The sequence below is a fragment of the Eptesicus fuscus genome, chromosome 11 (genome assembly GCF_027574615.1).
Source record: "Eptesicus fuscus isolate TK198812 chromosome 11, DD_ASM_mEF_20220401, whole genome shotgun sequence".
Lineage (NCBI taxonomy): Eukaryota > Metazoa > Chordata > Mammalia > Chiroptera > Vespertilionidae > Eptesicus > Eptesicus fuscus.
The window spans coordinates 24485764-24501703 of record NC_072483.1 but is presented as its reverse complement, the minus strand read 5'-3'; the positions used below and the strand labels follow the sequence as shown (position 1 = coordinate 24501703).

Here is a 15940-nt window from a genome sequence, read left to right as displayed (position 1 = left end):
TGTGAAGATAAATTTTTCCAAAAGCTGGAGTGGGAAGCTTTACTAAAGCAATTCTGCAACCACTCAACTAAGATAACACAAAGAGAGCAGCACAATACATAGTACATTCTTGATAAACATCAGTACTTGTTGGTGTTGTTGGAATTCTGCATCTTTTTATTTAACTCTTAACATCCAAATGGTTGCCCAAGTTAATTTCATTAAAATTTGTTTCAATATAGAAATAATTATTTCATGGTCACTCTTTCTTGCTGAGAATATATACAAATGTAGAAGTTTGTCAATCCATGAATTGTGATTATGGTATCAACAAGGGCCCAAGAGTGGGTGGAAAAATCAATTTAACAAGTTTCAAACAACATTTGTTGTAATAAGATAGAATAATAAATATCAGAGCACAGGTAAATAATTTATGAACCTTTGGTTTTTGCTATATATACCACTTTTAATTCAATGTAAAGTGCTATCTATTCGTTTTGAGAAGCATGCTGATGTCAGGGATGGTAATGGGAAAGAATGGCCAATGGCAATTGTAAGAAGCAGTTGATTGAAAATTGATAGACTTTTCTTTCACAGATGTTAAAATATTGTTAAAAATTGTGTGTTAAAATAAGGCCTATCCACACATAAATATAGGTCTTTGTTTTTAGATATATTTCTTAGTGTGGATTGTGGCCAAAAATATTTGAAGGCCACTGCTCTAGAAAATGTTTTTTTTTTGTTTTTTTTTCTGTTCCTTAGATCAGAGCTGGATAGAATATTCCAAAATCATACATATATCAGATGGTTCAACTATAGTGCTTATAAGAAAGTCTTTGGAAAATTTAAGCTAAAGTGATATTTAGAAAATTGACACAAAAATTTCACATATATTATGACATTGTCAGCCAATGAGAAATTAAACCAGTAACAATACTTCACTGACCATGAACTGTAACAGCTAACCAAGACTCTGTACATATTATTTAGACCAATGAAAACCTTGATTCACAAAACACCAAGAAATTGGACAGACATTTAGATTCCTCAGGGACATTGACTCTTAAAAGAATTATGCCAGATTTTTTTGTAAAGTATGCAATTCATTGCCAGTTAGGTGTAACTAGTTCTTTTTTCTTTTTTTTTTTTTTAACATTTTCAATGATTAAAACTTGAATAAAAATAATAAAATAATCACAGCAGCTTTCAGTACTATTTGCTTAATTTGTTCTAAACACCATTATGTTTTCTTTCTGCAGCCTCGAGTGCAGAATTGAGCAGATTGATAAATTTATAAACATCGTGGAAAGAATTGTAGAGAGGAACTGGAGCTACTCGGATGCCATTGGGTTCCCGCTTGTCACACTGTGGGGGGAAAATAAAGCCACAACGGTGTCAGCATTATTCTCATAATGAAAATCTGCATTCGAGATGAACTTACATGAAATAGTCATAGTGATTTCCCTAAAACTTACTATATAAACATTTTTTTACCTTAATGAAAATATATTGTTTCTGTTATGTGAAACTCTCTTCTTAATTATAATTAAACCATTAGTGGGCTGTTACATGAATATCCAAAAGCACTTTTCTGAAGTCCATTTAGGTCATCTTCTTTAAGCATTCAACAGAGCATATGTATGATTCGTCTGTGGGAGACCCTGGAGAGCTGGGAATCTTGGACACATTTAAATGAATGAGAACCTCACACTGTCCTGGAGAGTTCCAGTCAATTATCCTTACATTTATTTCTCTAAGCCCTAATCTTGCAGGTAAGGAGTTGGCTATATTCCTGACATGCACCTTGAGAAGAAATATTCATTTGATGTGAACCCAGAGAAAGAATTTATCTGCCCCATGGTCAACCAAGGGCCCAAATTTTATGAATTACAGTCTAGTGTCATTAGCTGACGGGCTCCTCACATACTCTGTACATGGAGAAAACCTCCGATTGAACTCTTAGCTTGTTTATGCCATCTGAGTCAACAATGGTGGGGAAACCAAGGTTTCATCTTTCTACCAACAGACTGAGACCTGCCCCATCCAATCAGTATGGCTCAATTTGTATCCTTATTTTAACTATACTGACCAATCACAACTGCACAATTGGATACCTCATTACATAAAATGGACATAATTGGAAACCTGGGTGAGAACTTTCATTATAAAAGGTGGCTTTCCCTTTGTCCAGGGTTGTTGAATACAATTTAGGTTGCTATCTAAACCTGTGTTCCCAGGCTGTATCTCCTTTTGCTCAAACAAGTCTTTTTATTATTTATCACAGTCTAAAATTAGTTTGGGTTTACACTGGGAATGCTGAAATGTTATGAAATGGGCCCAGACAATTTGGCCTAGCCTGAAGATCACTAGAACTATATTAAGAAATACCCACTACAGGCTAGATAGCATAGTAAATGGTTCGTATGTGTTGGTCCATTTTATTCCCATACCAACTTATTGAAGTAAGTATACATTCGCACCCCAAAACAGATGAGAAGTCTTGGGCTAACACATGCTAACTTTCCCAAGAGCACATGTCTTGGTCATAGTGATTTGCAGGGCTGATATTCTGATTGGTGCCTCCAGTGTCTGCGATGGTGACCTCTTCTAAAGGTTTGGAGGGCCACATGAGTGGAGCAGTCCCTAGATTGCATTATCACCACTTTCCCCTGAAATTATTCTCTTAACACCTATTAGTTCCTTTCAAGAGACTAAGAAGGCCACTTTGGCCCAAGGGTTAAAAAAATTATTTCATACAATGCTAACACTCCTCAGATTAAACAATATTTGCTGCTCAAAGTGTAATAAAAGTGAATAAATTACGTAAAACTGTACTTTTTACCCAAAATTTGTGATTTCTTCTTTTTTATCAGAAATGACAGATCTCTGTGCCCTTTCATTAGCAAGTCCCGAATACTGACTTAGTTGGCACTTAATTTATTATTCTCAGTAACTGACTGATTGATGTGAAATTACATGCACCAGTGAATAAACTAAAGAATCCAAATTTTCCCCCTAGCATGCAACCCCTAGAGAAAACGGGGTAGCAAAGCAAGAGATATACTTACAACCACTCCTCTTTTTTCTAGTTCTTGAAATACACATTTTATTGGAATGGAAAATGTTAATGTTAGCTGGCAGCCGCGTTCCTCTGTACGGGATGGAGTGAGTATGTTCACCACTGGTGTCTGGGTTTCTGCTTTGTCTTTGCCATAGTAGTGCTTGATCAGGAATTCCAGGTAACCCGTGAGCAAAACAGACTTTCTTCTCAATGCTTTCATGGTTGCTTTCTTAAAGATCTGTAGAATGAGAAACAGATTAACAACACTTTGTTTTTTTTTACAAAGAAGCAAAAATTAATTGCAAATCGTGCATAAAGAAGGAAATCACCACTTTTAACCTCTCCAAAAACCATCCCATTTTAAATAGTCATTTTGTAAAAATATATCCTCTGTTAAATCCTTTGCCATCAAGAACTGAACGCAAAGTTTCTATATCAGAAAAACTGCAAAAATGCCATTTAAACAATATTTGCAAAAGAAAAAAAAAGGTGATGTAATGTTCCTTCAGAATTATTTAAATTAGCTTAGAATAATTACTCTAAGTATCCCTTTATAAAGGAATTGAAATATCATAAAATTCGAACACTTTCTCCAAAACCATCATAATCAAGAAGACGTTTTCTCTTCTGATATGAAGTTTGTTTGGTCCACAAAACAATACAGTAAGAGCTAAATGTGCATGCCTATGTGGAAGGTAATGTTGAAAATATTATTTACAGTTGTTTGACCAAGTGCTGGATCTCCTCCAGTTTAGCAGTAAGAAAACAAGCAAGTTTTATCAGACAGAGAAGCAAAAATGTTACACAATACATTTGTAAGTACTAAAGCCTCAGCCGTTTTTTCCCCTTTCTCCCCCCCTCCTCCCCGCGTTTTTTCTTCTTTCATCACTTTTTTCCCTATTACACTCTAGTATGGTCTGAAAACACTGCAATTTCCTGCCTGAGGTGTCTTATATTAAGATGAGTGACAAGGGCACACAGTAACTGGTGTTGGAACATTAGAGGTCAGAACAGACATGCTTTTCTAGCTTATCTCTTAAGGTCAAGTAGAGTTTAAAAATATATCCTCCCTGTAAGAGCTGAATGAACTTCAAGCAGAGTGTGATGCACTAGTCTGCCACTTTCTGTCCCTTTACTGTATCATGTTATGCCACAGAGCAAAGACAGGGTCATTCAATGGTATGTAGACTCCAAAAGTCTATGAAAACACTAATTTCTGTATATATGTGTGGGCCCGCGTTCTAATAGGAGTAAACACTTTAAGCATACATTTTCTTCCCCTTCATTGCATGGAGGGTAGAGTTTGGCTGAAGAAGAAGAAGGGAGTTGTATTTTTTTTTTCTTTCAACCTTTTCTTTATATTCAGACAATGATTTTTAAAAAAACCACAATTCATACCAATCTAGACTTAACATTCAAAGCTCTCCCATCCAGAACCACGTATCTGACTGTTACTCGACATTCTAATTGGATGCATGTATAACAGGCATTTCTATCTAAACATATTCAACATTGGGATTCCCAATGTCACCTTCTCCTGTAGCCTTCACCACCTCAGTTTTTGGCAATTCCTTCCCCACCAGTTTTTCAGGTCAATCACTTTGGTACCATCCTTGACCCCTTTATTTTCCAAACAACTCCCACAAATCCATCTGCAAAACCTGGCAGCTCTACCTTTAAATGATATCTAGAATAAGACCACTTCTGACTACCCACTTTACCCTGTATCTAGCCCAAACCACTCATCTCTCAAGCAGCATAGAATGCTGTCTTCCTGGCCACCCAGACCTCACAGACTATGTCTGCAGCCTGGGAGGAGATCAGTAGCAAGGGGAAGCCGACGTCTTTGTTTCAGAAGGAATCTGAGGTCCCAGTGCAAAGAAGACAGCCATCCCCTGCCTTATTCATGGCTTTGCTTCCCACAGTTTCAAGTTGCCCATGGTTTCAGTTGCCCCCCTCAACCAAAGTCTAAAAATTAGATTAAAAGTTCCAGAAATAAAAGATTCCTAAGTTTTAAATTGTGCACCACTCTGAGTAGCCTGATGAAAATCTGTTGCATTTCTGCTCCATGTCTCCCAGGCTGTCCCTTTGTCCAGTGTCTCCACGCTGTGTGCCCTCCCACTTAGTCGCCAGCGTGGTTATCAGATCAACTGGCATGGCATGGCAGTGCTTCTACTCAAGCAAGTCTTACTTACTTCATAATGGCCCCAAAGTGCAAGTGTAGTGATGCTGGCAATTTGGACATGCCAATGAGAAGCTGTAAAGTTTGTCCTTTAAGTGAAAAGGTGCAAGTTCTCTACTTAATAAAGAAAGAAAAAAAAATATTTGAGGAGGTTCCTAAGACCTATGGTAAGAATGAGTCTTCTATCTGTGAAATTATGAAAAAAGGAAAAAATTATAAAGAAGGGTGAGTACAGTACAATGAAATATTTTGAGAGAGACCACATTTGCATAACTGTTATTACAGTATACATTGTTATAATTGTTCCATTTTATGATTAATTATTGCCATTAATCTCTCACTATGCCTAATTTATAAATTAAATATATATATATACTAGTGGCCCGGTGCATGAATTCATGCATGGGTGGGGTTCCTCAGCCTGGCCAGTGATCGGGACCATCTTGCCCAGTGCTGATCAGGGCCGATCAGGCTGGCTGGCCGAGGGGAGGGACTGCAGGAGGTTGGCCAGCCACAGGAGGTTGGCTGTGGGAGCGCATTGACCCCGAGGGGGCAGTTCCTGCATTGAGTGTCTGCCCCCTGGTGGTCAATATGCATCATAGCAACCAGTCATTTAGTTGTTTGGTCACTTAGGTTTTTATATATGTGTGTGTGTGTGTGTGTGTGTGTGTGTGTGTGTGTGTGTGTGTATGTATATATATATACACACATATGTATATATGTATATACATATATATATAAATGTATATGTATATGTATATGTATATGTATATGTATATGTATATGTATATGTATATATGGAACATGATATATACTATGCTCCATACACTCTGTGGTTTCAGGTTTTCACTGTGGGTCTTAAAATGTACCCCCTGTGAGTAAGGGTAAATGACTATATTCTTTAGGACTCAGGTAACCCCGGTTACATGGAGTCCGATAGGAGGCATTTCTTGTGTAAAACAAAATGTAACATGTCTGGCACAATGAGAACTCCGTGAAGGAACATCTCCAAGTTGTTGTGTTTTTTTAAATATATTTCTATTGATTTCAGAAAGAAGAAGGAAGAATGAGAGAAACATCAATAATGAGACAGAGAATCATTGACCAGCTGCCACCACTGGGGATTGTGCCGAAACCCTGGCATGTGCCCTGACCTGGAATTGAATCATGACCTCCTGGTTCATAGGTGGACACTGAGCCCCGTTCAAGAGTCAGCATTCTCACAGAGGCAAGGTGCAGCCCACCAGTGTTTTGATTCTCAGGTTTGGAATATAAAAATATGAGAATAATCTTTCTAAGCTTCTCTTTGGATATTAATAATTATTTGAGGAAAATTTTATTAATAAAAAATTCTGGAAAATTTCCTGATTCTGATATGGGCCCCATAAGATACAGATGGGGTCAATGTTAGAAGTAGTACTTTTAATGATATTTCATTTGTATTTGTAGGTTAGCAAGACTTTGGGGAATATTACTTAAGCTCATAGTTTTTTATAGGAGGCTTTTGCCTTGCAAATTTTTCTTAATAACTAGAAACGATTTTTTAACAAATATCTCAGTGTTAACATACTATTGCTCTTTGTTAACGATAAAATAACTTGTATCTAAAACTGTTTTCCACCTTACCACCGCAGGTGTGTTCTGAGGCACTATAGAATTCTTTTCACAGAGTGTAAATGTCTCTGCTGAACCCTCACATCAAAATATTAAGAGGGGCTAATAGGAGGAGTTAACAAGGAAAGGGGATAAAATATCCCCTTTCCTTCTTGGCTTCTGATCATTTCTGTGCTTTCAGTACAGAGGAAGAATATTTTTTTAATAGAAAAAAAATGAAAAGTGTAATTTGAAAATATTCAGCTTATAACAGAATTCTTGGCAGTTTCATCTACTTGGACCTTTTTTTTTTTTTTTTCCTGAGTAAAATGAATGCAAAGTTAGATAAGTTTAAATAGGAAAAATAAGCATAAGCATGATGTTTTCAATTGTCATGTTTTTTTTCTTAAATTCTTAAAAATGGCTCTCTGATAACTTTTTGAGGAAATACAAAGTAAACTTCTCCTGACTTGCCATGTATTTTATTTAAATGCTCTAATTTTTATTTTGAAGCTATTTATTTCATTTTAAATTTATGTACTGAAAGGGTCTAAATTTTTTTATACATTGCTACATACAAATATGACCTTTCAAATTACAATATGAATATTATGTCAGTTCAAGTTAGTAATTGAAAATTGAGGAGACCTCAGAACTGCTCTGGTTGAAACATTTTTACTTAGAAATTGAGGTAAATCAATTAACGAGTAGTTGTCACTTGTGAAAGCCACATTTCGTGTTCCCACAAGGGGTGCAGTACTTGCCAACCAGTTCCTACTCTAGTGCTCTTTGCCTTGACCCACAATACTTTTAAAGTATCTATAATAATAAAAGTGTAATATGTTAATTAGACAGGACAGCCAAATGACCTTCCAGATGTCATTCCAGATGTCCTTCGGGACGAAGCCGCAGTGGCAGGGGCTGAGGCAGATGCGGTTAGGGGCGATCAGGCAGGCAGGCAAGTGGTTACGGGCAATCAGGCAGGTAGGTGAGTGGTTAGGGGTGATCAGGCAGGCAGGAAGGCAAATGGTTAGGAGCCAGTGGTCCCGGACTGGGGAATTGAGGCCTAAACTGGCAGTTATACATCCCCCAAGGGTTCCCGGATTGCGAGAGGGTGCAGGCCGGGCTGAGGAACACCTCCCCACCCTCGTGCACAATTTTCGTGCACCAGGCCTCTAGTTGTATAAATGATTAAGAAGCAACAATATAAAGAAAATGACAGTTTGAAACTGACTATAAGGTGCTATTTTAATAATATAATTAAATGTACATAATTATAAACAGTCATTTTAATCCTTTGCTTAAAATTCTTATTGTAACCCTGAGATCATGCTCATGTGCATTGCTTCTTAAATATATACTCTCTCCTGCAGTTGGCATTTGACTACGTGGAATATTTTTCAAAAGGGAAGTAGAGGAAACAAACAAAGGTAGTTTGATTCAGGTATTTATTTATTTCATTTACTCAAACTTCAATTACCTATCTTCCATATGCAGTAACTTCTAAACAAATAAGTTAAGTCCCGACATGGTTAACTTACTGGTGCTTACTCACATGGCAAACTCAGAATCATCTAGAAAGGGGAACATTGTAACATTAGGTAGAGAATGGGAAACAATGAAATGTATTCGTTTGTAATTTCAGAATTTTGCAATTTATAATGTGGAGAAAGAGTTTCAAAAGAATACTTTCATCAACCTAAGGTTTGATTACCTACATATAATTTCCTTTAGGTCATTGCTTCAGCAGTGAATGACTTCAGCAAGGTACTTCTAAGAGGCTCCCGAGAAGTACTCAGGTAATAAGAAGCTCCAGAGAAGTGTATATCCCTCCTCTGGTGGCTCTTAGGTCCCTTTGCTGAGTTTAAACTTAGATGATAAAGGAAGAGATAAATCAGTCTTCCGATTCCAGCTGAGACTAGAAGCTTGTCTGGGGGACTATAATACACTATGGTAGGAAAGTACTGGTAGGGAAAGTTCAGAATTGGACTCTTGCCCTGGCAGAGGGGTGAATACTGCAATAGCCCACCCACCGCAGAGAAAATACTGGTGGAGAGTCTAAAGAAAATTTATAGATATGGCTGAGAAAGATAAGAAAAATAAGAGGAAATAACTTTAAATACTAGTTTTTTTTTTAAGGTATGTCTTGGTAGCTTTTAAGTAGTGTAATTCATCTTCTCCCTGATATAAACTGGCAAGTAAGCAAAACATTTTGTTTTGAAATGTTTAACAGAAGTTTTTCTCTGAATGACTTTTATAAAAACAATTAAAATATCATTATCTAATCTGCTAAGCCGATTCCCTCTAAAATTTATCACTAACAAAAATCTTGTTTACTGAGCTCATTTCAACCTAAAAAAAAAGCTGAAAAGTGAGAACAGCGCAAGTTCCATCTAGTGGTCAAACTGAGAACCTGCTCTTTAAATTAGGATGAAATGAAACTAGCTGATTACCAGGATTTAGTAGTGAAGTTGCATAAAAATAGAGGAACTTGACACTGCCTCCCAGTGGCCAAAATGAGAAACTGCGATAATTGTTCACCGATTCCTAGAATTTTAGGTTTAGGAGAGACTTTGGAAGTATTTCCAGTCAATCCAGAACATGATTTCCTAAAATATCACAAACTATTTTATCTTCAGATGATTTTAAATTTTTGAAAATAAAATTTTATTTGAATAGCTATTTGTTTAAAATCTCTATTAAAATGTATATGTATACTTAAAATATATTTTACTTAAATGTGTGTATGAATATATATTTACATAATATATCTATTTATACTGCTATTGTGCATTATAAATTATTAAAACTATATTTACTTGAATAAATTTAGTCTCACTCTGAAATTAATTAATATTTGAATAATTAGTTGGAATATATAGATAGGTAGAAATACATAAAATTATCTAGATATATTGAAATAGAAAGATAGATAGATATGCAGATCTAGGAAAACAAACTGGTTCCTTGGATATTATTATTTAGGGTAAGACTAACTTTATTTTAAGTAAAAATATGAATGAATTTAAAGAAAAATATTTAGCCAGTAAGAGTAGAGACTATATATATGACTATAATGGCATAGATCCCCAGTTTTAACAAAATTTACCCTAACTCATGAAACAACCTTACCCAATCTTTGTTTTACTCTGACTAGTCATATATATATATATATAGATATATAGATAGATAGATAGATATATATAGATATATACTACTAGAGGCCCGGTGCATAAAATTCATGCAAGGGCAGGGGGCCCTCAGCCCAGCCTGCACCCTCTCTCCAATCCGGGACCCCTCAGGGGATGTCCGACTGCCGGTTTAGGCCCAATCGGACATCCCTCTCACAAGCTGGGGCTACTGTCTCCTAACTGCTCACCTGCCTGCCTGCCTGATCGCCCCTAGCTGCCCCCCCTGCCAGCCTGATCACCCCTAACCACCTCTACCTGCAGACCTGATTGCCCTAACTGCCCCCCCCACCAGTCTGGTCACCCCACGCAGCCTGCTGTTCAGTCGTTTGGTGGTCGCTCACTGCCTCCCTCTGCTGGCCTGGTTGCCCCACGCATCCTGCTGTTCAGTCGTTACTGTGATGGAGTCCTGGACAATTGCTATTATATATATATATATATATATATATATATATATATATATACTCCCTCCTTAGTCTTCCTAAAACTTTGTCAGTTCATTGATTCACAGAACTAGAAAGACAGAGTTCCCTGTAATCACAGCATTGTCTGGCACACAGCATTCTCTTAATAAATAAATGTTGAATGATTTAATTAATTGAGACTTAAATATTGCAATAGAAAGTTAAGTAACTCACTCAAGTTCACACAAATTGGAAGTGGAACTAAAAGTACTTCTCCCCAGGTGTGTTACATTTAACATCTACTAAGTGCCAAAAATGTGCCAATCATCCTGCTAGGGGCTGGAGACACACATAAAAGGTAATAATTCACATACAGACGCATCCTAAAGGTGAACACTACCCTTTGCACAATGTTTGTGCACAGTGCATGTTATAATCTTGTTGATTAGCAGAGAAAGTACTACAACATGTCACAATCAGGTAAAGAAAAAGGTAAGGATGTGGGAAGATTGGCACACAGATCACTTACCTCCAAACTAGCCTGTAAAGAACAGACCAACAATATGGGAGGATTTGAAATTCTAAATCCATTGGCTCCGGGGATTAACTGCAATTCTGAAAAATTCATATTATGTCATTTTAATAGAATGTATCTTAAAAATTATTCTTTATGGATTTTTTTTTCAATGACAGAGTAGTAGAGAGAAAAAGAATTAAATATTTATATCCCTAAGATTTCTGAGATATTTTAAGAGAAAATCTGTGGTCCTAAAAAACTGGCACATTTTCCCTTTACCTATAATGTCTATCTCCCCTGCCTCCACCTTTTTAGGAAACTACCAAACACTAGAGCTCTTAGACACAAGGTAAAAATAGTCTCTTCTAAAAGCTTTTCTGGACCCTGTCCTCTGCCATTCCCAAGCCTGTATTCCTTGTTCTGCTTCATGCTATGTTCTTTCATTATGAAACCAAGTCAATGAGAGGAAGACATCAGGATTTAAATGACTTGTAATCATAATGCTGCCCAATGGCAGACATATCAAATGAAATGGCCTATGAAAGTGACTTTTAGCACCAGGTCAAGTGGCTTTTCTTAGGGAAAAAGGGGAAGTTAAAAAAATAATCTGCTTAAGTATGATATGTTTAAAAGGTGATATTATCCTAATCAGAATTAATTAGATGGAAAGTTAAATCCAATAGAGTGAAAATTGCTAGCTAGAGACCAAATTAAAACTAACACTGACTGAATAAACTTTAGAATATTCTGGGTATTTCCAGATTCATCTAATCCAGGATTAGACAAGCTATGACCTGAGGGCCAAATGTGGCTCACCACTTGTCTTTATATATAAAGTTTTATTGGAACACAGCCGCATCATTCATTTATGTATGTCTATGACTACTGTAGCATTACAATGGTAGAACTGAGTATTTGCCACAGTGACAGTATAAACCAAAAAGCTTAAAATAACTTCTGTTTTATCCTTCCCAGAAAAACTCTGCTGCCTGATTTAATCCACCTCCCTCATTTACAGATAAGAAGCCTAGAACAAAAAATGTAAGTAACTGGACTGATAACAGAGCTCATTATTTCAGCAGCCAAGATAAAATACAGTTTTCCTGATCCTCGAGCATCTTGGTTTTTGTAAATGTGAATTTGCTTAAAATACTATCTCAGGGTTGGACGTCACCTAAACGATCAAGTTTGTTTAAGTGGAACTCTCACAACATTTGCAAAGCTTTCTGTATTCCATGTGATTGAAGAATAGAGTCATTAAGGAAAAGAAACAGGGCAGTACACCCCTGTGCCTGGTGCACTCTCATTTCTACCTACTGAGGTTTAACTGCCGCTATTCAGTAAGTGGCAAAACTACAAAAGGAGGAAAAGTTGGAAGAAGAGAAGATAAAAATGAAATAACACTGCTGTTTGCTATTTGGTTTAAATTTGTCTTTATCCTCAAACCAAATCCTGAAATAAATATTATTCACATTAAATATGTGAGAAGAAAAATTCCAAGATGACATAACTTGTGCAGCATCACAAAATTACTAAGCAGCAAAGTGGGATTGACACCGAAGTCTCCCTGGGTCTGACTCCAAGCCAAAAATTCCTCTTGTCCTCACTGCCTGATGTTTCGGGTGCTCCATATTAATGAGATCGGATCCTTTATGCTAGATTTCACCTCCTCTTATCTCCCTACAAAGGGATAGACTCGACATCGTGCTGAAATCTATAAACACTTAGTCTTACACTCTGGAAATGTCACTTCTTATTTTAAAAATTTGCAGTGGCATTTTCAAAGTGCACTCTCCAGGAGGCATGTATATTACATGTCATACAAAGACTGATGAAAATTAAAATAAAGTTAAAATAAAATGACTTACAAAGTAAAATGGAGTACACTTACTGTTATCCATTTTAAATCTGGTGCTGAGTTCATGACCAAACCATCCCACTAACCTAAAATATAAATAACAACATCAGATACTTTGGTCTACAAAAATAACCACAATTAATATAGAAATCTAGGGCCTGCATATTGAAACCATTTATGATACAAGTTATCAAATACTTGAATAGATAAATTCCACATGATGTCTTAAAGCCATTCATATTTATAACCATATCAAGACTAAGGATTAAATCAACTTTTCATATCACCAGTTATATTGTTTTTGTAAAGAGCTATATTTAATTACCTTTTTTATATTTAAAATAAAATTAAATGAACAAAAATGTTTAGCTTCTAAAATTTTAAAACAAAGATAAAAGCTCAAAAAAGAAAAGCATTAAAACAATATATTTTACAATAAAACCCCTAAAGAGAAATGGTATAAAAAAGTATATAATAGTTGAAAATTTATTAATGATTTTCTAAAGAAATTGGTTACTTTCATATTTTAATTAAAATGTTAATTTTTGTTATAGGAAAATATACAGGAAAATTATATGAATGTGTAATAGATGGAAAAAATACAAAATAGTTTAAAGAAAAATATAAAATTTGAGGAAGAGTAATAAAATATTCCTGGTAGTAAGTTGTGTCTAAATAAATTTTTAACTTTAAAAAGGCTATAAAACAGTGAATAAGTAAAACAATAGAAACTTAATAAAATAATATTCCATAAAATGAAAAATTGCCAAGTAGAAATGCAGGAATAGGACTGATTATAGTTTGACAATAGGAGAGTAAAAAATGAGCTTGCAGAAATCAGAAAGAAATTAGAAAAAAAAAAAGAAGAATTTGGAAGGAATGCAAGAATGTTAGGAAACTAGAATACATCAAGGGGCAGAGGATAGCTGTGAGAAAAAAAAGATTTAAAATAGTTTAGGGAGAAAATCCTATATAATAAAACCCTAATATGTAAATCAACTGAACTTCGATTTGCCAGCAGGCCAACATCCCTAAGCCAGGAAGGCAGACATTTCCTGAGGGGTCCCGGATTGTGAGAGGGCGCAAGCCGGGCTGAGGGACACCACGCCCCCAGTGCATGAATGTCATGCACCGGGCCTCTAGGAATGAATATAATAGACAAAACAGTTCTATCATCACCAGAGTGAACATCCAAAGAAGAAAAGCAAACAAACAGAAAAACTTTTAAAAATGGTATAATTCTCCAGGCCAGGTGTGGCTCAGTGTTTGAGCTGCCAACCGTGAACCAGGAGGTAGCAGTTCAGAGCCTGATGAGCATGCTCGATCACCAGTAGGGGGCGTGCAGCAGGCAGCCGATCAATGATTCTCTCTCATTGATGTTTCTATCCCTCTCTCCGTCTCCCTTTCTCTCTCTTGAAATCAATAAAAACATATTTAAAAGATGAAATAAAACCTGGAGTCATGTTTTAAAAGAATCTTCTTAAAAAGTTAAAATTCAAGACAATTTTGATGAAATCAAAACTGATTTAAATCTACATATTGAAATAAATACAAAATTGTCTGAAAGACTTGGGAGAATTAACCTAGAGTGGTTTATTTTATTTATAGTTTATTAAAGTTAATGGATTTTAAGGATGACAAAACAAACAAACAGAACTGTGTTTGCAAATAAAAATGGTGAAGCTAGAATAAAGGAAAAAATATCAGCGTGGCTTCAAATTTATCTAATGCAACCATTTATTGACAGAGAATAATGTAGAAATACCTGTATGATACTCAAAGAAAGAGGAAGAAAACATAATGTACAAGTATTAGGTTTGGATAAGGCTGTATAAAGGTTATTGGTGTTGATCAAATAGGAGTTCAGCTAATGTTTTTTTTCATAAACTCTTCTTGAAAATCTTCCAAAGAGTGAACTTAAGTCAGCCGAGATGACTAGGAAAATTATGACAAAAAGATGTTTGATGACTATTGAATGTATTTAATTATAGAACTAAGAATAAACAAATGTGGAGATAGCACATAAATAAAATGTTACATGATAATGTAAAAATAACTAACAAAGTAGGGGGAAGTAATTTCACTGAATAATCATCTATAATTTAAACTTGATGGATCAAGTAATAGAAGTACAATCAGATCTAAAAATACAAAGTAAACACCAAGAAAGTAAACATTGACTAAATCATGGGGTAATGAGAGAATAGGCAGAGGAAGAGAAAACCTGCTAACTCTATTGTTGCTTATGAAAGGGAAGTAATAGAAAAAGGTAAAATTTTAAATTAAAATCTTAAATATTAGAAAAACTAATTAAAACTAATAAATAAGCCTTGACCAGTGTTTCAGTGGTTAGAGCATAGGCCTGAGCATGGAAGGGTTGCAGGTTTCATTCCCAGTCAAGGGTGCATACCTGGGTTTCAGGCTCAATCCATGGCCTTAGATGGGTAGCATGCGGGAGGCAACCAATCTCTTTCTCTCTCTCTCTCTCCCCCCCCTCTCTTTACTCCCCTTCTCACTCTCTTCTCTCTCCCACACTTCCACTCTCTCTGAAAATCAATGGAAAATATATCCTTGGGTGAAGATTAACAACAATAACAAAAAATAATGAACAAAAATAGCAAAACAAACCTCATATTGAAAAACATTAAAAAGTTCTAGAAGCATAAAGTATATCATTAAATTAAGACCAGACAGCTGTCACTGCAAATGCCAATGAGTTTAATTAATGTATTAAAAAAAAAACAAAGCTATCATATTGTACCGGAAATCAGAGACTGCTAAAATAAGTGATTCAGAAAGAAAAATGATAAAAGTGGGTTGTGGTAGGGGGTGGAGGGTGGAGGTGGAAGAGGGCATAGAGGGAATAAATGATGACGGAAAATATCAAATTAAAAAGAAATATTAAAAAAAAACCAAAAGATTGAGCAAAAGTATAAATGGAAAATACAAAAGTAAATCAAATGTGGATGCAATATTTATATCACACAAGAAGGAATTCAGACCAAAAAAAGAATGAAATTATTTAAGTAAGGACATTTTGTAATGCTAATTAAACAAATTCAAAATAAAGATAAAACAGTTATTAATTTCTAGACATTACATAACAGGGCAGCAACATTTATAAATTAGACATTACAAAGGCTACAAGAGTGATAGAA

The 15940-nt window shown here is 35.5% G+C and overlaps 1 protein-coding gene across 1 annotated transcript in view; it reads right to left on the bottom strand.

The window, feature by feature from the left end:
* Nucleotides 1-1182: 1182 nt before the first annotated feature.
* The window catches only part of KYNU (kynureninase), a 110032-nt gene continuing 95274 nt past the window's right edge, over nt 1183-15940 (bottom strand). Inside the window, exons 11-14 of the mRNA XM_008143491.3 lie at nt 12816-12868; nt 10937-11022; nt 3048-3278; nt 1183-1344 (exon numbers count right to left, since the gene is read on the bottom strand). Of these exons, the coding sequence (XP_008141713.2) occupies nt 1210-1344; nt 3048-3278; nt 10937-11022; nt 12816-12868 (505 nt within the window). The 3' untranslated portion in view covers nt 1183-1209. The remainder of the gene's footprint in view (nt 1345-3047; nt 3279-10936; nt 11023-12815; nt 12869-15940) is intronic.